At 43.8% G+C, this 22,163-nt stretch overlaps 1 protein-coding gene across 2 annotated transcripts in view; it reads left to right on the top strand.

The window, feature by feature from the left end:
* Positions 1 to 22,163, top strand: part of LOC146820763 (MFS-type transporter SLC18B1-like) — a 709,940-nt gene that overhangs the window by 228,977 nt on the left and 458,800 nt on the right. For both annotated transcript variants that reach the window (XM_085611552.1, XM_085611553.1), the window contains one exon: positions 8,773 to 8,920. In XM_085611552.1, the coding sequence (XP_085467678.1) occupies positions 8,773 to 8,920 (148 nt within the window). The remainder of the gene's footprint in view (positions 1 to 8,772; positions 8,921 to 22,163) is intronic.

Raw genomic sequence — 22,163 nt, 5'->3', positions numbered from 1 at the left:
ATGCAAATTACCTGCAAATTACCTGCATTTAGGGAAATTTGGAAAAATGTTTGGTTTATTGCCACCCAATAGCCATCAAAAAGGTTTTGTGGGTACCTTCTGTATCAAAAATGGAGGCACACATAGCTAGCAAAATGGTTAAATAACTTTTGTTGCATACTTGTGGTTGCTGATGGCCACCTTCACATACATCAATCCCACATATTTACCACAAACTCAAAAGCCAGTGAGCCCTCTACTGCATATTTCAGGGCCAGATACTCATACAACTTTATACAGTAATGATGTAGGTCTTGGGCGATCCTTTAGCAAAAATGGCTTTACCTTTAGCTAGATTAAGATTTCTGTTGGATACTTCTCGCTGCAGATTCCTCACCTTAAGGATTATCTCTCTAGGCTGGTCTGCAAAATGTTTGGCCAAAATTGGATCGCCAGCACTGCCAGCTGGTGCCATGTGATCACAGCCACAACTAAGTTATGGACATGATGGCACCAGGGTGCATTAGGTGCCAACCAGCATACCCCAATGATAGTGCAATACCCAGTTGACACTAAAACTGAAGTCCTTCAATTCTTACGTAAAATTAGGCTTAAAGTCTTCTTTTCAGAGTACAGTAAATGTTCTGAAAGAAATATCAGTGGTCTAAAGAAAACATCCTCCTTCTGCCCTGAACGTGCAGCAATGCCTGATGAGGTCCTGGTCTTCGAAGATCAGATATTACGCGAAATAGATCAGCTTAATACTAAACAGATTTCATATAAATCTAACTTTTTCAAAACATAAAAAATGGCTTTAAAAGAACTAGCTAATAATCCACTTACGGTCATTAAACCGGCCGATAAGGGGGGTGGGATAGTCCTATGGGACAGCGAGAAATACGATGAGGAAATTATGCGCCAATTGAGCAATAGGGAACACTATCACCCTATTACAGACAACCCTAAAGCCTGATTAAAAGCCCAAATATTACATCTAACTACAGACGCCATGGAGTTGGGCTACTTGTGTAAAAAAGAACATGAATATTTGAACTTTACTGAACAGAGGATACCAAATATGTATGTAATTCCGAAGGTGCATAAAGATGCTTCCCAACCTCTGGGTAGGCCAATTATTGCAACCTGTGGGTCCATTTTGGAGCCTTTGGCCAAGTATATTGACGTATTTCTTAAGCCATTTATAGCCCAAACAAAATCATATGTTAGAGATACGATGGATCTCATCTCGAAAATAGAACTCTCAATGTTTGATGGGAACCAACAGTTGCTGGTTTCTTTCGACATCGAGAGTCTATATACAAACATTCCCCAAGATGAAGCATTGGTGGTCATGACCATGGTGCTTGATAAAAGACCGAGGCCTCATCAGGTACTGACAGAGTCGTTACTATCATTGGCTCGTATTTGTTTGAAAAATAACTTTTTTGCCTTCAAGAAGAATTTGTTTTTACAAATCAAAGGCGTAGGGATGGGCTGTTGCTTCGCCCCTGAAATAGCTAATTTATTGATGGACCATTTTGAAATGAGATACATCTTTCATGAAACGACCCCTTTCAAGGCACACATTTTGGAAAAGGTGCGTTTTATCAATAATGTGTTCATGATTTGAAAGGGGACACAGGAAGAATTGGAACAGTTCCATCTGTGGCTTAATGCCCGTACGATTGATCTTAAATTCACCAAAACATCAAGTAACACACAAATTAATTTCCTAGATGCGTGGATCATTGATAAAGATGGAAGGCTGGAGGTAGACTTGTATACTAAATCTACCGACCGGAATACCCTTTTAGAATATACTTCTGGACACCCACGAAACCTCAAGGACAACTTACCCCATGGGCAGTTTTTTAGAGTGCGCCGTAATTGTCCTGACGTAAATGATTATTTCAAAAATGCGGAGATTCTGCAAGAGAAATTAATCATAAGAGGATACCATAAAAAATTGGTACGGGGAGCTTTAAAAAGAGCGTGGTATACTCCACGAGAAAACCTCCTTATCCTAAAGTAAAACAAGAATCAGATCAATTGACATGTGTGCTCACGTTCAACCCCAAAGCGAATAAAGTGAAACAAATCATCTTAAGGAACTTGCGGCTAATAGAACACCTGAATATTCCTAAACTCTTGTTCGCTTTTCGACGTGTGAGGAATTTAAGACACCATCTGGTTAAAGCAACGCGCCAACAATCTACACCAAGAGACTTGAGAGGTCTACTGGGGTTGCATGCACTAATAGGGCAATAATTGTGCCGCATGCCCTCAGACAAGTGACTCGAAATCTGTCGAGATCAACCACAAGCAACATAAACAATTGAGCTTCTCAAACTGCAATACAAAAAATACGCTGTGACTTGCCATTGTGGCAAGACATATATTGGTCAGACAACGCAAGCTGTCAAGATGAGAATACTTCAGCACAAGTCACGAATACGTTGTAAGATACAGGGAGCCCTCTGGTCCAACATTATACGCAATATGGGCACAATGAGAAGGAATTGAGATGGTTGGTCTTGGTGGTTGTGAAAGCCCAGAATAAAATAGCACTACCAACTAACTTGAATCGCGTGGAGGCACGAATAATAGAAAAATATCACATGTCAACTGAAGGACTAAATGACCGTGATAAAATTTGGGCTCTAATTATAATACAATCTGATTTGCTCTATGTACCATAACCAGATACATATAGTTATACTATTATACCATGGTATGAGGAGAGAACTGACATTGATTTAATATCCAGGTATGTTAGTATATATGTTTCTTCTGTTATGTTCACTATGTTTTTAATCACCATTTATAAAGTATATCCAATATGTGTGTATATGTACATATAATATATGTTTATGTGGGGTATTTATAGATTGTTAACCCCTCTTTTGTGTGCAGTAAGCTGGCATGATGTATAATGTGATTTAGACCGCCCCGTGTTTTTCCCATTGAATTTCAATTGGATTTGTTTCTTTGAGAGTGTCCTTGAATTATATATGTGTAACAATTTTTTGGATTGAATGCTCTTTGTTCTTCCTTTTTTCTTTCTGAGTTCCCCCTTGGTCGAGGTATTGTAGTTTATTTTTCCGTCTTTTTAAAGGGGTGGGACACTTGTAGTTTTCTTGTGCCCTGTTTTCTCTAATTCCGTATGGTTATTGGTGGGGAATGGGACTTCCTGAGTCCTCCCTTGATGTTACTGGATGGTTATACGAAGTGACGGTTCTAGCCTAATAGTTCCATGGCTATGAGTCCTTCTTTTATGTTCCCCCTTACCGGAGTTCAATGGTTTGGAATGGGACTTCCTGAATCCAACCTGGATGTTAATGCATGGGTATAGGTAGTGTCGATTCCAGTCTAGTGGTTTTTTGGATACGGGTCTTTCCTTTATGTTGCTGGTCGGGTTGACGCGGTGACGCTCCCGACTTGGAGAGATTCTCCATTTATTATCTTGCGCAGCTAACTTTGAAGCTGACACACGCTGATGGCCGCGGTGAATTGAGGAGATAGCGTTTTATGCGAATTGAGGAGACAGCATTTCATGCAATACTGATAGGAAGACGAATACGTTTTTGGACTCCTCTTTTGTGGGGATGGTTCTTATGGGATTGTCTAAACCGTTTTCTTCCGAGCTGTTAGATGTTAACTGTAGGTTTGTGACTTGCCATTGTATTGTGGGGAGATTGGATCTTATAACGCCAGACTGGGCAAATCAAATACAGAGCGTGGATGGTTTTCCACTACACGGGAGAGGGAGGTAAGCGCCTGCTTCTTATTTGAGTTATGAGGTCCGTGTACAATTTGTCATTTTATTGAGAATGGATATATTTATACATATGTATATTTTATTACATTGGGCTTTATAGGTAGTTGTACCTCGAGTCTCGAGACGCTGTTGTGGTGCTTCAGGCCTAGGTCCAAGTTACATAGGATTGATGTAAGTGAACGACTTGACCCCTCAGCATGCCCTGGTGTTTATTTCTGCTTATTATTTATTGGGACACGGTACTTGAAATTTTTGTTCACGTTTGGATAGAAATGGGGACCACTGGCTTTCTATATAATGTTATTTTCTATTCCCCCCTTTTCTTCTATTCTTAAGTAGAACAGCACTTTTATTGTCGTCTATATAGTGCTTCTAAGGTTTTGGTAGCAGAGCTATTTTTGATCAGGCAGCCTTTCAAATCAGCCAGCTTGCTCCACACAAATTATAGGTTTGGATTAATGTTGTTTTTATATGTGTTTACTCTTATTTAGTAATGTCTCATTACCCTTGTCCTGAGGAGGCCAAAGAAGAAAAGGCTGAAACGTGTGCACGTCGACACTTCTAAGGCGGAGTCTTTGTAATTACAGTTATTTTTTTAATTGTGTAGTGACGCATTAGAGCTTAAGTCCCGAGGCCTAAGGTGTTTCACTTGGACTACCTCTTAGTGTATCACCGAGAATTAATGGGTGGACACTAGTGATAATAAATTCTAGGATTTTGGTAATGTATAATTGTGTTTATGTTGATGTATATGGTTTTTGGGTATGTCATTTTCTGTCTTCTTCATTGATTAGGTGCCATTGTTTATGTGTGTTGTAAATACATTGAGATATATACTTTATGGATAACAAAACTTTGGAGAGGGTAATTAAATGTACTCTACTCATAAATGTTCTTGTATCTTTTCCTTCATACCAATTTATTCTTGTATATGACCAAACAGCATACTGGCATCCATTCACTAACTTTTTCAGTATCTCCTTGAAGAAGGTTGGGAGTTCTCTCTTTGTCTCATTGACTGAATTACTCTGCATATCAACAACAACTAAGTCAAATGTCTCCTCCATAACTTTGAGGTATCAAGTTTTGCATCAAGTCTTGTCACAGATGCTGCAAGAAGATGTTCCTTTTGGATCCACTTGAGAACTGCATGTGTCAGAGTAGGTCGGAACTCAATACCGTAACCTGCAACTCGTCCCTCAATGGATCTGAAAATCTTCAATGAGCAGGAAGTCATATTGTTTCTGTCTAAGTCCCACAGAGAATGGTTTATCTTCTTATGCATGTAAGTCACATGTGCAGGAATGTTCTCACAAAAGATACTATAAAAAGACAGAAATTTCAATTGTTAGGAGCAGTCTTCTTCTGGGTGTCTCGGCGCTACGGATAACCTTGCCAATTACGATAGTGGTGTTGGCTTACATCTGGAAGTTCAAAATACGAGTGTCCTGGATACTTTGACAGAAGGGGGTATCCCTTACTAGAGCTAAGAAGGGCAAGGCAGTGAACAAATGCATCATTTAACAAAATAATAACTCTGATTGGAGAATTTTTCTAACTCAGGAACTATGGCGCTCTGCTATGTGAACGCATGAGTGACTAGTCATCAAATAGGTACAGTGCAACCAGGTAAGGGGAGACTCCCTTAACCCCTAAATGTGCGTAGGGACAGCCCTGCACCGTGTTATATATATCAAAAGTCCTGGGCACACATAAAGTAATTTTACAGTTAAATGTATCATTCACTTCTAGTAGATTCAAAGGAAAAGTCAATGTTCATCTCCAGTAAATAAGATCCTTGTCTTATTCGTTCATAAATTAAGCAAAAGAAACCAGCCAACATGTGTTTCGTCGCCAATGGAATTAATCCTGCAACTTCCTCAGGGCTGGGAAGGATACAAAGGGTAATATGAGCACAATATATTGTCTATAAAATTTATAGAGAAACGCTCTATATGTTACACTAGTGACATAACACCTTAAAGTGGAAACCCTAAATCTCTACTAACAATTTACTGTATGTGAAAGCATGAGATGCAAGTGAAATTGTGAGAACAATATGTGATACATGTCCAACAGTTAGTGAATGGTGACGTGCTCCAATTCATTTGTGTGAACATCATGTTTATAGTTCAAAATAATAATACCATGGTGATACAAAGTGCCAGCATTGAGAGGAGAAAGGGCTCAGAAATTGTGAGTGGGTAAAAACGGACAAAATCGTGTAACAAAAAAACATAGGTTAAATTCTCTAATTAGTAAGGTATAAATGCTACCTGAAAATGACAGTAGGACATCTAAGTAATCTGTGGATATAAATGATATAAAATACCAAGAGAAGGGTATAAGTAAAATGAAATTTTGTGTGTTAGACGCAGGAGATTGCGATTATTTAAAATGATGTTACAGCGCTCACCGCTCCCCCGGTGATAATTCCGACCCGGTCAAGACAACGTCTGTTTATTGGTGGACAGGAAAAAGTGCAAAAATCAAAGGATGTACCTATTTCGGAAGAATAGAGGCGGTCAAATGTAATGCTTATGGCAATGTATCAGAAACCATTGCAGCATGATTTAACAAAAGAGCCAATTCGACAGAATCTTACCACGATAATGGTGATCCCGCATATGAAAAAGTGCTGTGAGTGTTCAAAGGGCGGAGCATATTCCGTATTCCATATTCTGTGTGTAGATCTTAATGGTAGAAGTAAGAGTGATGACGGAAAGAATGAAAGATAATGGAGAAGATGAAACGTGCGAATATATAGAATGGTTTATTAACATTCTTGCTCTCTGAAATGTGCTTGAAAATGCACCATTTGTCCTTTCTTTTTTTTAAATTCTTCATAGGGTAGAGCTCGCTCGCTGCGCTCGCTCGCCACACTGCACTGCCCGGCACTTTTACGCCCTACCTCTTTCAAATGTCACCAGCCGCCACTGGATCTGAAATACAGATCTCACTTAAGTAACGGTAGGCACAGAGTCACTGGTTACAAATCCAAGCGTTTGTATACTAAAGTCTCCTAAGAAGAAAGAAAGTTATTACCTCCAGCATGTGCGCTATGGTATTCTCCCGGCGACTGACTGTCTAAGTATTTCTGTTCTGGGTGTGGACTGTTAGAAGAACTCAGAAGTGGAATTTATACTACTGAAGTCAGTGAAAGGCTAGAGCGACAACCGGTCGTCCGCATGTCAAAACGTAACTTTATTTGTACTGTATTTCAAGAGGACTGGGTGGAATGTGACAATAGTTAAAATGATCTCAGAAATTATATGCAACATACTCATAATATCTGCATTATGTACGGATGCGTCAGTTGCAGAAAAAATATTTGAAATTCATGTGTGAAAAAAGCGCAAAGTATCTAGATAATTTAAGAAAAAAAGTAGTGCAGAAAATCGAAACACTCACACTACTTGGAGTAGCAAGCATGTGTTTGTGTAATCTCTATGAGTGGCTGGAAAACTCATATAATATTTAGGAAAAACAACGTAAGAAAAGCAGCACGAGTGTGGTGTAAGAAAAAGGATTTTTGCATGATAGATTTGAAATTTAAGAAATACAACGTAAGGCAAGCAGCACGAGTGTGATGTAAAACAAAGATTTTTTGCATGATAGACTGTACATATGTTAAATGTATGATCCCTAATTAGGTAACAAACAATGGTAAATCATTGTAAATCGGTAATTCGGAAAGTATCATTTTATATACATTTGATGACTAAATAACTTCAAAGATATCAAGAAATACTGATAACAAGCAAATGGTGGAAAGTAGCCCGTTCGGTATTGCTCATAGAGTTCGAACACATGTTTGTAAGCAAAACATTAATATCCTTATATAGTAAATTAATCTCCCAGAAAATATTGCATCTCGTGGTCGCAGTTTAAACCGTGTTCAACAGTGCGGAGGCGCATTATCCAAGTTGCCTCTATGTGTCTGTTTCAGCTCTCTGTTGCTTTTGCTTACTTTATGAACGAATAGAGACAAGGATCTTATTTACTGGATATGAACATTGACTTTTCCTTTGAATCTACTAGAAGTGAATGATACCTTTAACTGTAAAATTACTTTACGTGTGCCCAGGACTTTTGATATCATTTCACAAAGTATCAAGATTTTCTGTGCCCTGACCAACCTAGACCCTCCAGAGGGCACTTAAGCCCACTCCACTAAAAATATGGCTGCCTCCATGGCTCTCTCCAGGGTGTCCCAATTGTAGAAATCTGCTGTGAGATACCTGGTCATCTTTGCATACTTATGGCAAGCACTTTGTCTCAGGCATGCAGTGAATGGGACTTTACCTCTGCTGCTCTGCAAGACTTCCTCTGTTAACCAGCACCACTACTTTTCACCGAACAGGAAAGTATTGATTTGGAATTCATAAGTAGAGGAAACTGCAGGAAGATTTATCTATCAGAAGAAGTCCCTTAACTTTGGTCTCGATTTTCAGGGGATATACATTTTTCCCTCTGATTCCTCACTTCCAGCCATTCTTCCCTGAGGAGTTGGTGCTGTGAGTAATGAGATCCCAAGGTATGGAAACGTGTTATGTGCTGTATTTGTTACTGTTGTTGCTTTCTGTTACTCTCCATAAACCTCTCTGGAGCGTGCAAAAAGTTTGGGAACTGATGCCAGCATATCAGTTGGCACTTAATATACTATAGTGTTTTCATGTTAGGAAGCGGAGTCATGACTGGCAGTGCTTGAGAGACACTGCAGGGTAAAAGTGTTTTTGGACCCATTTAAAGGCTGGAGTAAGGATTCATGAGGAGAGCTATCTGCAGGTAGATTATATATCCACCAGCAACTATTGTACCAAAGTAGGTAACTTTTTATTTTTTCCTTACTGTCATTGCACTATTTGCAGCCATTTATTCTTTCGTGGTGCAGCTTGTTTCCTGTATGCTTTCAAGTAGTGCTTTATCTCAAGATTTATGCTTTCATCTTTGCACAGTTCATTCATCTACATGCATTTTCTTTCACAAGGACTTACTAAACCATTTCTTCGCAGTATGTTGGACAAGGCAGCTGATGGCACCCTGTTCGCTATTTTGTGCTTTATAGTGAGAGCAGTGTATGGAGTTGGCTATGGAGCTGCCATGACAGCAACATTTTCGATTCTAGCAAAGGCATTTCCCAACAATATCGCCGCAGTGATGGTACGTTAATTTTTTTTTTTTATTGTCTGGAAACTTAAAACAACAACGTAATATTTTCAGTGGATGCACAGTTGTTCTCATCTGCTTCGAATGGTTCCAATCATTTTTTGCATAATGTATTTCACCGTAAAGTTCCTTAAGATAATATTAATGGTGGCATAGACGTAAATTAGCAGCAGCCAGGGGAAGAAGCTGCTACTCCTGAGTTTATCTTTGGTATCCTAAATATTGCCAATGTCTTGTGGCAAGGGTCATGAAGACTATAGAAGGAACAGAAAGAAAACAGTGGGCATGATTCACAAATGTAATATGTGACAAAATCCTATCTTTACGACTTTCGGTATTCACAAAGGGCATTTAGGAGTATTCAAAGTTAGGAATCCTAACTTTACTACTCCTAAATGCCCCTTGTGAATAACAAAATTCATAAGTTAGGATTTTGTCTCAGTGAAACTTAAGTTTAGGTGTTTTTAAACCAAACATGCAGCATACGGCCGATTTCAGGTAAGTTACGAAAAAATAAATAAAACAAATTTAGTTGTTCGCGCTGCATCGCATTTGGCGATGCAGCGCGCGCAACAAAATTCGGTTTTTTTTCCGGAACTTATCTGAAATCGGCCGATTGCTGCATTTTACAACCCCCCACCCTTCCCCTCCCCCGCCCCACGTCACCGCCCCGGTAGCACGCCCTATATGGCTGCTATCCAAAACAATCTGTTTAAAAGTTATTCAAGGTCAACAGGGCAAGACTCCCTGCAGGACAGAGCTGGCTCTATCAAAGGGTCCCCTGAAAGCTTGAGGCCCTTGGCCAGAGCCCACTTTGCCCATGCCTTAAAATGTCTCTGGGCGAGGGCTGTTGCAGCTCAGCCTTACACGGTCACTGTAGATATTTGACATGCTACACTAGGGTCACACTGTGCAGCACGTCAGATAATAGAGCTTCGGGGCTTGTCAATCATGTGCCCTTATACCCTCTCAGAAGTTGGAATAGAGAAAAGGAGTTTACCTCTAACCATATCCCAGGTTCTGATTGGGTAGAAGCTCTTGGACCTAGCTCTGATAAGCTGCTTACTGGAGTCACTCGATTTGAAAATCGTGGGCCCTGCTGAAAGAGCATGCCAGCTCATTCATGAAGAGCCCTGCCCCAGGTATGTTTAGGTCGAGCCTAGACAGTGCATGCGCTGTCGCAAGACCTGGTGTAAACACTATACTGATTGTAATCCCGCCTGCTGCTTGGGATTGGTTCACTCCTCTGCTAGTCTTCTTTCCTGGCTCCTTATTGGTTACCCGTCCCGATACATCATTTCTGGTTTTGCCAAGCAGCACTGACCAACTACAGCTTGCTTATGCTGTAGCTGGTTAATTCTTCCCTTAGGGACTACTTGGTTTATTTCCTGCTTGTTGTACGAGCTGTCAGTAAGCGCCTTGAACATTCGCTCCAAAACCTGAAGCTGGCAAGTCTAATCGATCATGCCCAGAAAGCAGCCCTTAAATTTATTTTGTGGATGATTGCAGCCAGGGGTGGGCTAGGTTCAAGCAGCCCGGCCAGGATGCGTCTGCAGCTCAATTAAAAAAATACTCACAACATCACGCACTCTTGCATGACGTGACCGTGAGATGTGCCTACGAGCTGCTAGCGTTTGTTAACATGGGAGATAGAGGTGCCGCAGCTGAGACAGCATAGTTTAGAAGTCCGCTGTAAGACACGTTCAGCTTTAGGTATGCTAATATTGAGAAATGCAATCATTTTCTGCGAGGTGGCCCTAAACCAGGATGGAGCAATCCCTTGCCCATTAACACAGCCGCCAGAACGGGCATCACACAGCGAAGTCCGTGCCCTGTTCTCAATATTGCTGTTGCCAATGCCGCCACACGTTATGTGACTTGATTGCAGTGTTTTGCTGTATTTTCGTTATTTGTGCCTCACTGGAAGATGGCAAGCAAGGGCAGTGAGTGTGGTATTTGTAGGGATTGCACCTCCGAAACCATGCTGGCGACCCAGCTTCAGTGCATGCTGTGTTGTTCAACTTTGCAGCTGTTAAGGCACTTAAAACCTAAAATTAGGTTCTGTCTGGTAGTTAATATTTTAAATTGCTGCATCAAAAAATACAGAAGTGTTGTCGCCGAAACAAGGATTGGTACATTCAGTTCATGTGAGTAGCAATATTTTCGCTTTGAAAACATTTACTCTCCGCTCTAAATGTGCAGGCTGGATACAAGAAATTCTGTATAGTTTATTTCAGTATGTTGGTTATTTCATTATTTACATTTTAATATTTTAAGAAATATTTAGAGTGCTCATCGTGTGCATTTACATTAAAACCGTACGTTTGTGCGTTTATAGAATTGTTGCTATTTGTTCTCTGTTGCCTACCATTGTCACAATTCACATTATGTATACGGGTAAGACAATGTTGCTGTGGGTTAAGATGTGTTTAAAAGAATTGACTTTGTTAAATATGACAGGTTGCCTGGAACAGTGCATACAGTGATCCAAGAGGAAAACGTATTAAGTGGTTCATTATGATGGCGGGCGGACATCAGTCCTACTGTAAAACAGTAAAACTACTACACTCTGGTGTATCCTCCCAACCTCTCCAAAACCGCTGCAAAATCTCGGAAGCACTCCACCCTGAAAACTCACCCTAAGACCTTGATCTCTGATCTACGCTACAGTGATGTCAAGGGCACAGTCATTGACAACCTCATTTTCTACTCCAGAAGAACATCCTCCTGGCGCAAAACCATTGTGCACCTCCTCAATGTACACGGAACCAGGAACATACTGTATGGAACCAAGCTCACAATAGCGCCTCCGCAACCTTGCACGGTGACCTCACAATAACCCTTTACAACAAGCATTTGCAATGCATTAGGTCTCGCATTTACGCGAGTTTGAGCTATTGGCATTGTAAATGACAATGCCAATAGGCATTGTTATTTGCAATGTCAATAGCTCAAACTCGCGTAAATGCGAGACCTAATGCATTGCAAATGCTTGTTCTTTTTTTTGGGGGGGGGGGAGACAACCTCGAAGTCAGCCATGGGAAGCATACGCATCTGTTTTTGCAAATTGTGTAAGGAAGTTACAGTATATGTGAGCCAGGGATGTGCAAAGTCAATCGTGCAGGGCCTCTAAGCGACTACAAAGCTTGTCCCACTGCAGAACACACAGTATAAATTAAAAAAAAAAAAAACAAAGCAAAAAGAAGTGTGCATGATTTAAGCAGCATCTCACCTCAGCAAAGTGCACAAATTAAAAGGGTGTCTTGGCACATGCGCGCGCGTTCAGCCCCAGAAGCCGTAGGATATGGCTGGGAGATTAAGTAAGGATCCTGAGTAGGCTCTGTGGGGGGTGGGGCTGCAACCATGCCATATAAGTTAGTGGAATGGCTCGAGAGCCGCACTTTGAAACGGTACCGTACAGCCTCACCAATTCTCAATGACGCAATCAGATTCAAGGCCAAACTCCCCTCATAAAGCACAGCACACTTCAACAAGTAATTTTTAGAAGAGGAGGTCACAAAATTCCACATGTGTAATGAGTTGTGGAAGTCTAAAATGTTGCCAGCAATTGTTCCCCTTGACAAAAAATAAAGAAAAAGAATGCTAAAATCCATCACCCACATTAAAGATAATCACGAGGCTGCATTGCTGGTAGTGATATTTTAAACACACTATGGCCAACCAGCGCCTTTGGGGTTCCTACTTATAGAAAGTAGATTTCTTTCAAGAAAACACTGACAAGCTGTGTTTATCGGAAGCATTGCTAAGTGGTGCTATTAATTTAGAGTATTTTCTAGCTGTGAACAGGCCCCAGACGGTGACGCGCTCAGTACTGTTGACTGGAAAAACAAGCTAGACCCTTGTTGTCTGCCTAACTGTTGGAAAATCTGAGCCCCCCCTCCTTACTGGCCCTGCTGTTTAAAGGTTTAGGTAGGGCAGGAAAGGGAGAGCACGGGAGGTGCAGAACGGTGGCCACGGATACAAGCACTGTGAAGGGGGAGGGAGCAAGTGTGAACTGGAGGAGGCACAAGCGATGGGGGTGGAGAGAGAGGGAAGGGTTTGCAATGGAGGAGAAGGGAAGTGGAAAACAGGATGTGAGGGAAAGTGTGGCTGAGTGACATCTGGGCACAGACCTAGCGCCTCGAAACCAGTGCTTGGTGATGGCTGCACTCCCACGAGTCGTCAGCTGATTTAGTGTGCTGTACGTATGCTGCCTCTAGGCACTATATCTAGCGAGTGTTGCGGCTTCCATTGCAAACCGTGGTAGTGAGGCTTCGTGCAGCGCCGAGAGAGCAGCTGTTATTACTGCAAGGCTCTGTCCATACCTCAGTGGAGTTTGTGAGAGGGCGCCACGAAGGCTGCCATCCATGCACTGCACGACTGTAACCGATGCCAGCACAGCGCGCTCTGCTACAGCCTTTGTGCCTGTGAACACGCATGACCTCCACTGACCCTCTTTTCAATGGTCGCCCGCTGTTCTTTAACTCCAAAGACAGCGTGGATACATTCTCACACACAGCAAGAGTTAGAAAGAGCGCACAGACTCGGTCCTCGCAGCGTTAGAGGCTGGCAGACTGATTCCGAGTTTGCTGGAGGTGGGTAATGCGCCAAGCAGCAGTGACTGGGCCTCTGGGTGCTATACATAGAGCAGACAGGACATCCGCTGCCGTTTGGCAGACGCCTAGGTCCCTGCTTTCTGCAGTCTGCGCCTAGAAGACAGACCGGCGCTTTCTGAAGTTTATACCAGAGAGGAAAGGGGAACAGCCCAAACCTCCGTGTTCTGTAGAATCCAGAGTACAGGTGGCTGATGGGAAGGCGCCTTGAGGACAGATGTGGATGTGTTCACAGCGCCTCCAAATACCACCACAGTCATTAATGTGCATGCCTCCCAGGAGGCTGCAGAGTCACGGCGAGGCCCAGCTGGGAACACACCCCCTTCCACAAACAAGCGACACAGCAGAATGTAATGAGGCGTGAATGAGGGCTGAGACAGCCGGACCATGGAGCTCTTCACAGAAGGGGAAGTGAATGTTTAACAAGCGATCGCGATCACATCAAAGCGGCCGGGGAAGTGAATGTTTAACAAGCGATCGCTATCACATCAAAGCGGCCGTGTGCCCGCGAAAGTGAAAGCAAACAAGTGCTTTCAGGCCTTCAAATGGTGCGCGCGCCCGGCCGACGCACATGCACTGTATTTGGAGGCCTGAAAAGCCACTGTTTGCACTTCCAAAACTCGCTTACTATAAGTCTCGCTAGAGCAGCGCTAAAGCGCTGTCTCAGACGAGACCTAAAAACGGCATTGTCTTGATCCAAGCTACAACCAAAAACCTCCTTAAATTTGCAGACATTTTTACCCTCCTCAAAAACCATGTGCACGGCACTGGCAGGGAAACTAACACCAACCCCGATGAATGCCCGTCTAGCGTGTCCAGCCACCCAAAAAACCACCCCCCTAAGAGCTTGCAAATCAGATCAACCTAACCCCTCTATCACGCCACCTGGGCTTACCAACAGAAGCGTTCCAAGACCTTTGGTCTCTTCCCCGCCAGCTCCTCTCCCTGACTTTGAGACCGAAACTCTCCCTTTGGCCTATGCCACAGATCAACCCAGCCCCGCTACCCTACCACCTACGCATGCCAATAGAACTGCTACCAAACCATTGTCCCCCTGCCTTCAAGCACCTCCCTTTTAGATGGATATTGAAACGCTGCACCACAGAGCAGCCAAACTAACGCAGAGCATCCACAACTCCATTCTGGACCTAAAGAACCTCCTTCACATCACCAAACTCTCCTTCTCTAAACTCAAGCCTCCAGGGAACCCCACCACCCTCCCTATCACAGAGGCCCCCAAACACCCACTGCCTCTATCCTGGAGACACCTTCGTCCTCGCAAATAACCATGCCACCTCTCGGAGGAGGAAATTCTAGCTCTCCACCTCTCCTACAACTCTACCCCTGTCACCCCTAGTCTTCTAGACCTCACTGATGAGGAAATTCTAGCTATCCTCCGGTCCTACAACTCTTACCCAGGAAACCCCAGTCCACTAGACAGGAATGTCGAACATGCCATCCGCACAATCGCAATCAACCCCTACAGATCAGCTACCATCCGCAACAGAACTGTGGTTGATAGTAACCTAGGGCCAGTACCCCTGTCCACACCTTCGCACAACACTCTCTCCGACCCCCCTTTGTCTGGCCTCCTAAGTAACTGCCATTCAGCAGTTAAGCATGCTGCCGACATTGCAGATCTCATACTGAGCCAAAACCTTGACTTAGCAATCCTGACCGAATCATGGCTCAACGAATCCTTTTCTCCATGCCTGGACCTCCTAGTCCCTCCAAATTAAAACATCGCAAGGCTGGATAGGAAATCTAGCAAAAAAGGCAGAGGCATTGCCTGCATTTACCGCTCTGACCTCCTGGTCACCGAACTCCTGGCAGATTTCACAGACTCCTGTGAATACCTCGTACTTTCCATATGCAGCAACACCACCCAAATGTGCAGTCTGCACATCTTTTACCACCTCCCAGGCACGAATGACGCCTTCACTGACCACCTCATAGAAATCATCACAGCCAAGGTTTCCCCCAACTCGAAAGACATTTTCCTTGGTGACTTCAACCTGCATTGGAACGACCCCAAGGATCCTCATGTCAATGCCATCAAAGATTTCCTGGCCGACCAAGCCCTAACCCAAGCCTGCTCACTCCCCACACACTCGAAAGGCGCCACTCTAGACAGGATCATCGCTAAGGAATCAACAGTCAAGCTTATCGCTATAGACCCTTGTGACTGGTCGGACGACCACGCCATCACTTTCCTTTTACCTGGCACCCACAAGACAAGGGCACCGCAACAGGTGATTCCTAAACGCTGGGTTAGAGACACCAATAACCTGGATCCCAGTGAACTGCCAGCTCGCTGCAAATCCGACCTACCCCCCTCCATATCACATCGGTCGGTGACCTCAATGACCATTACTCTGCGACTATAACTACCATTCTTGCTGACCTTGCCCCACGAAAACTAAAAAGAACCCAAATCAAAGACAGAAACCCCTGGTTCAATGGGTCCCTCAACAACAAGAAGCGATCCCTCCGGCAGTCAAAAAGAATCTGGAGACAGCACCCCTCAGCCGCACACCTAAAACTTCTCTGCCAGGCCAGAAATGCCTACAACAGGAAGATCCTAAAGTCAAAAATAGAATTCTTCAGATCAGAACTGGAGAATGCCAAGAACAGACCCCACAAGCTCTTCGAATTGGTCAAACACCAATCCAACTAACTGGCCAAAACATCAAAAGAAACCCCTAAGTCACAAATATATTCTGAGGAATTCTCCTTTTTCTCTGACAAAATCACAACCTTAGGAAACGAACCCAGATCCGTCACTTTCTCTCAACCCCTTACAAATCTGCCTCTTCCTTCCGCGCGGCCCCCACAGGCTTCACTCAAAAACCAAGCGCACTGGACTGATTTTAAAATTTATGACGAACACTCCATCTCGAAAATCCTATCCACCTTAAACGCCAACAACCACTTTAATGTCACACTCCCCTCTAACTGCCTAGCTGCCACCACCCAATCCATCATTCCTAGCTGGACTGCAATAATTAACGCCTCCCTTCTTCAGGGAGCAATACCCGACTCTCTGAAAGCCGGCCAAGTCCTCCCCATCTTTAAAAAAACATTGCTTGATCCTGCCTCCCCTAACAACTTTAGACCTATTTCTAACATCCCTCTCTTAGCCATAGTTCTAGAGAAGTGTGTGCAACAGCAGCTGAGCCATCACATCACCAACTTCCACCTACTAGATGACTTCCAATACGGCTTCAGGCCCTGGCCCAGCATGAAAACCACCATTCTCCACATTGTTTATGATGCCCTCCAAGCCCTTGACCAACGCAAAACCTGTCTCCTAATCCTCCTTGATCTTTCCTCTGCCTTCGACACGGTCAACCATGAAAAACTACTTGAACGCCTCAAACTCAGGATGGGAATGGACAGCTCTGTACTTGAATGGTTTAGGTCCTTTCTCCATAACCAATCACCGAGATTCCTAGTTAACGGCAACTTGTCTGCTCCCTCTCCGGTCATGGTTGGAGTCCCCCAAGGATCAACCCTGTCCCCAACCCTCTTCAACCTTTACTCGAACCGCTTGCCGAAGTATTACACCCCGCGAATATCTCCTACCACATGTACGCTGATGACACCCAGATCTACATCAAAATCTCCTCCGTTGAGGAGATTCTTTCCCTGAATGAAGCCTTGAAATCGACTGTCCTCTGGCTCTCCGCCAACCAACTAAACACAACACAAAGAATACAGAGTTCCTACTAATCTCACCTCCCAATACCAACCCTGAGACTCAGATATGGATTAAGGCCATCACAGCCTTAAACTGCCCTCCAACCATTGTGGACTCGGCTAAATCCTTCGGAATAACCCTTGCCTGCAACTTGAACATGCAGGACCACATCAACTCGATGGCCAAATTCGCCAGATTCCACCTTAGCTACCTAAGGAAACTGAAACCCTTCCTTGACACCCCGACCTAAAAATGGCAGTCCAGGCCTTAGTCATCTACAGACTAGAATATGGCTGCTCTACCCTCTCGGGTTTACCCAAGATCATCCCTAGCACCTTTAAAAGCCTGCCTCAATGCTGCCGCCAGACTACTAACAGGCTCAAAGAAATTCCATCACATTTCACCACATCTGAAAGCTCTGAATTGGCTTCCTCTAGAGGCAAGAATCCAACTCAAATTGGCAAATGATATCCGGAGGAACCAGAAACTCCCAGTCCACCAGAGACCTCTTACTCCAACCTGCACGTTTGCGGAAAAAGAAAACTTACAATCGGGCCTTCTCTGGGGCCGCACCAAGAATATGGAACTCACCCCTGTCTGCCATTAGAAGAATCCCTTCAATGTCTCGCTTCAAAAAAGATGTTAAAACCTTCCTAATGGGCAAATTCCTTGCCTAAATCTTGCCTTCTCACTTCAAAGAGACCTTGCACTGCTTCCGACTAGTGAATCCCCATGGAGTACCCAGTCACTATCCACCCGGCACCTCCGGGCATCCTACCATTGCGTTTCTCTTAAAATGTAAATTTAATTTGTACATACTTGTTCCTTTTATCCCTTATGTATCCAACCCCCCTCCAAATCTTTTTCATAATATTGTTGTTTACTCTAAAGCGCTCTGATTCCCCAATGGGTCAAGTTTGCGCTCTATAAAACTCAAAAATACAAATTAAATAATAATAAATAAATAACGGTGATGGAACCGCCCGCCCGCCAGACGTGTGGCGGTCCCACCAGCCCAATTAGGATGCGCCTGCCATAATGGCGGGCGCATCCTGGCCTTTTCCCATTGTGGACGGTGCTGCTGGCTGCAGCACCGTCCGCAATGGGAAAAGAGCATGCACAGCATTTCCCTGTACCACGTGGCAGGCACCATGCGGTGCCTGCTACTTGGTGCAGGGAACTGCAGGGGGTACCATGGGTACCCCCCAGTGCACCTCCCCAGGGGGCCCGCAACGGGCCCCCAAAGCCAATCCCCGCCAACCTTTCCATGGCGTCATCGCCGCCATGGAACGGCCTATACTCACCCACATCCTAATATGGCGGGCGGTGCCTGCTATGCTCCGCCACCATATTAGTGGCCCAGCTCCGCCCGGCAGGCAATCGTGATGATTGCCACCGGTGGACAAGTGGTGGATGGACCTTGCGTCCACCGTGATACCCACCGCCATCCTAATATGGCGGTGGGTATTTCTCACTACGATGGCGTAACGATCGCCACCGCCGGCCCAACGATCATTATGCCATCGTAATGAGCCCCTTAGTTCATACAACACAGTAATGTTTTGGCAACTCACCCATCCCCACCTACTCCAGACTTCATGCAAAAAAGTCAGGGACATACATTAGCGAAGTTCTGCTGATCATAATTGAAGCAGCATGAAATAATATTTAGCTAAGAGGAGCTGGGAATCGAAGTTAGTCCTTTTTGCAGATCTTAAATAAAGATGGTCCCCAGAAGAGTTTAAAATGTTGTTGTTTGCTGTGCATGTTCTATGTGTGATCAGACCATCAATCTTTAATGTTCTTGATCGCACGGAGTCTGACACTATCAAATAGCATAGTTTGACACTCAATGCCTTGTAACTTTGGCTTGGCTGTGTACTCGCCATATGCTCCATTGCAGATTAATAAAATAACATTCTTATATCCCAGCTAGTTTTTTGTGCCTGTATTTAACTATTGGAATGTATATGGCTGAAAACATGCAGATTTTTAAATATGCAGTGAGCTTATACTTTATCTTCATAGAAATATGTGATTGCAATTTCACGCCTATTAATAAATCCAAATATGCATGGATTTGTAATTGTAAGTGACTGAACAATGGACATTTTATTCTGTTGAAAAAATTAGCTGCTCTTCACGCTGTTCGTCAGGGAGTGGAAGAGTAAAAATGGAGACGATAAGAAACAGGCATTTGCAATGCAATAGGTCTCGCATTCACAGGAGTTTAGGCAATTGGTATTGTAAATGGCAATACCTTTTATTTATGTTTTAAAACCCAAAACATAAATAAAAGGCATTGTCATTTACAATGCCAATAGCTCAAACGCTGGGTTAGAGACACCAAGAACCTGGATCCCAGTGATCTGCAAATCTGACCTCCCCCCCGTCTATATCACATCGGTCAGTGCAAAAAAAAAAAAAAAACTTCATAAGTCCGGGAAGTGTTTATTATGTTGCCTCTTCCCTAGTTGTGCTTGTAGCTTGCGGGCCCTTGTGACTAATACAGTGGTTGGTGTTGGTGAGGGAGGTGGGGTTGTAGCAGTAATGGAACAGAAAGAAAGTCAGGCCTAATGGGCCTGAAAGGTTAATGAAAAGATTTAAAAAGGCGGAGGCAAAAATGGAAAGAATGACAAAGGATAGGTGCGGGCCTAGGCCAAGAGCAGTGCACAGGGGAAGCACAACATGTTGTTGTGTTTTGATTGCTTCAGTTTATTTATGTAAACTACTATCATCAAGCAGGGGTTTTGCACCAACGAGTATTTAATTCCAGTTTGGAAAGAGGCTTTTTTTCAAACAAAAATGTTTCTATTGCTCTTCTTTTGTTTGTACCCCTGAAAAAAGTAACCAAAGCTAGAGGATGGCAAATTCCGTCAGCCCCAAAATCATCCCCTGGGCTGTTCCCAAACGTGCACACAAAAGTGCGCAAAGTAAATTTTAAAAGTGTTCCATTTGCGTGTTCCAGTCTGTGCTCGTATTGTGATGTGAACAGCGGGGAGAGAAGTTGTGGATCCAGTGTCTTGTACAGGGGTGAGTCGATTTCATTTGTTGTAAAAGAAAGGATACACCCAGCCTCATTTGACCACATGCTAATTTGTATTGAGTAGAGAGGGGACGGCTCATCTGACAACCGCCCTCCCCCACAGACACACACCCCGCCTCCTACACCCCTTACCCGGCCTCACTGCTACAAATGGCTAGCCAGCTGTGCTAAAAATACAATGGGGTCACCGGGTCAGTTGTCCATAGGACCAAACCAACAGGGAGCCAATGTGTGGGCTTTTAATCAGTGCGCACAGTTCTTATAGCATATGCTCTGTATCTCTTTGCAGAATTCTATAGGGCGGCCTTATAAGAAATTGTGCCTGTCATAGCCTTTTTCCACAGGAAATCTATAACAAGCATTGAAAATGCAATAGGACTCGCCTTTGATTAAGTTAAAGTCATTTGCTTTGCTAATGGTATTGTATAGCAAAGCAAATGGCTTTAACTTAATGAAAGGCGAGACCTATTGCATTTTCAATGCGGGGGATAATGGAGCGTTGCAGGGACGAGAGAGCGGCAGCAGATGAAGGACAGGAATAGGGGAGGAGACAGATGCTGGAGTCCCAGAGAGGGAGACCCACCAGCAGGGTTTGCATGGAGTTGTTATTGAGAGAGGGAGATAGAGATTTGGGAACGCTGAGATCCCGAAAAGGGGGGGCAGGAGACCACGGAAGAGAGAGTCTAAGCGAGAGGGGAAGGTTAAGAAAGATGCGACGGCGCCGGCCAAGCAAGAGTAGAGAAAGGGTGAAGTGAGGAGACACGGACACGAAAGGGCAGAGAAAGAATGGAGACATTGACAGCTGTTGAAAGGGAGAGTGCTAGGAAGATTGGGAGGCAAAGGATATGAGAAATAGGCAGATAACGAGAACAGGGAGACATAGACGAGAAAGAAGAGACAGGAGAAGAGACAGAGCGAAGACAAGCATTGAAAATGTTGTTGACTAAGTCAGGTGCTGCTACCCTGAAGCTTGTCATGAGTCTACTAGAGGTCAGCACATCATAAGTTAAGCCAGCGTGAAGTAAATACCAACCACCAACTTATACGGCGCTTTTACAAATTCATACCCCGTGTTATAAACGTGCGGGCGGTGCCTTTGAAGAAACATTACATAATAGAATGTTACTTCTGTAATAAAGAAAAAAAAAGCTTACCTTTTGTTTCTATCAATGAGCAGCTAAGCCAATGTAGCACGAAAGTACGTAACTCTGGCAACAAGCTGCATTCCGCGTGTGTTAACAAATGTGAATAGAGAATAAACAAGCATTTGCAATGCAATAGGTCTCGCAGTTACGAGAGTTACAGCTATTGGCATTGTAAATAACAATGCCTTGTATTTATGTTTTTAAAACAAAAATAAAAGGCATTATTATTTGCAATGTCAATAGCTCAAACAAGCGTAAATGCGCGACCTATTGCATTGCAAATGCTTGTTGTTCAAAAGCCGTCCCTCCAGAGTCTGCATGGTAGTGGTATAGCCAGCAACCATTAATTCGATGTGCTGGTGATCGAATTGCATGCCCCAAAGTATGTGTCAGTGTGTGTCTGTTTAAGATTAGGGCTTGCCTTTTACGTGACATGGTGAGACCAGTGCTACTTCGGGTGTACAGTGGAGTGCATGCAGTCATGAAATCTTAGCTGGACCTGCAGAAATGTAAGAGTGGCACCTTCCTCCATATGTACAGGGTGGTGTAGATGTCACTGGATCTCAGAGAGGCCAGTCATTGTGAGTTGTGCAGGCATGTGTTGCAGCGAGTGCAGTGCTGTCATCCTATGGCTATGAGAACAGTGCCTCACGTGTGGTGTGCACGGCAGCCAGGCGGCACAGAACAGTGGTAAAAAACATCTATTGGAAACGTGCTGCTTGAAAAAATGAAA

This window comes from Triturus cristatus, chromosome 6 (assembly GCF_964204655.1).
Source record: "Triturus cristatus chromosome 6, aTriCri1.1, whole genome shotgun sequence".
Lineage (NCBI taxonomy): Eukaryota > Metazoa > Chordata > Amphibia > Caudata > Salamandridae > Triturus > Triturus cristatus.
The sequence above is the reverse complement of the archived record's forward strand: the minus strand, read 5'-3'. Positions and strand labels throughout refer to the sequence as shown.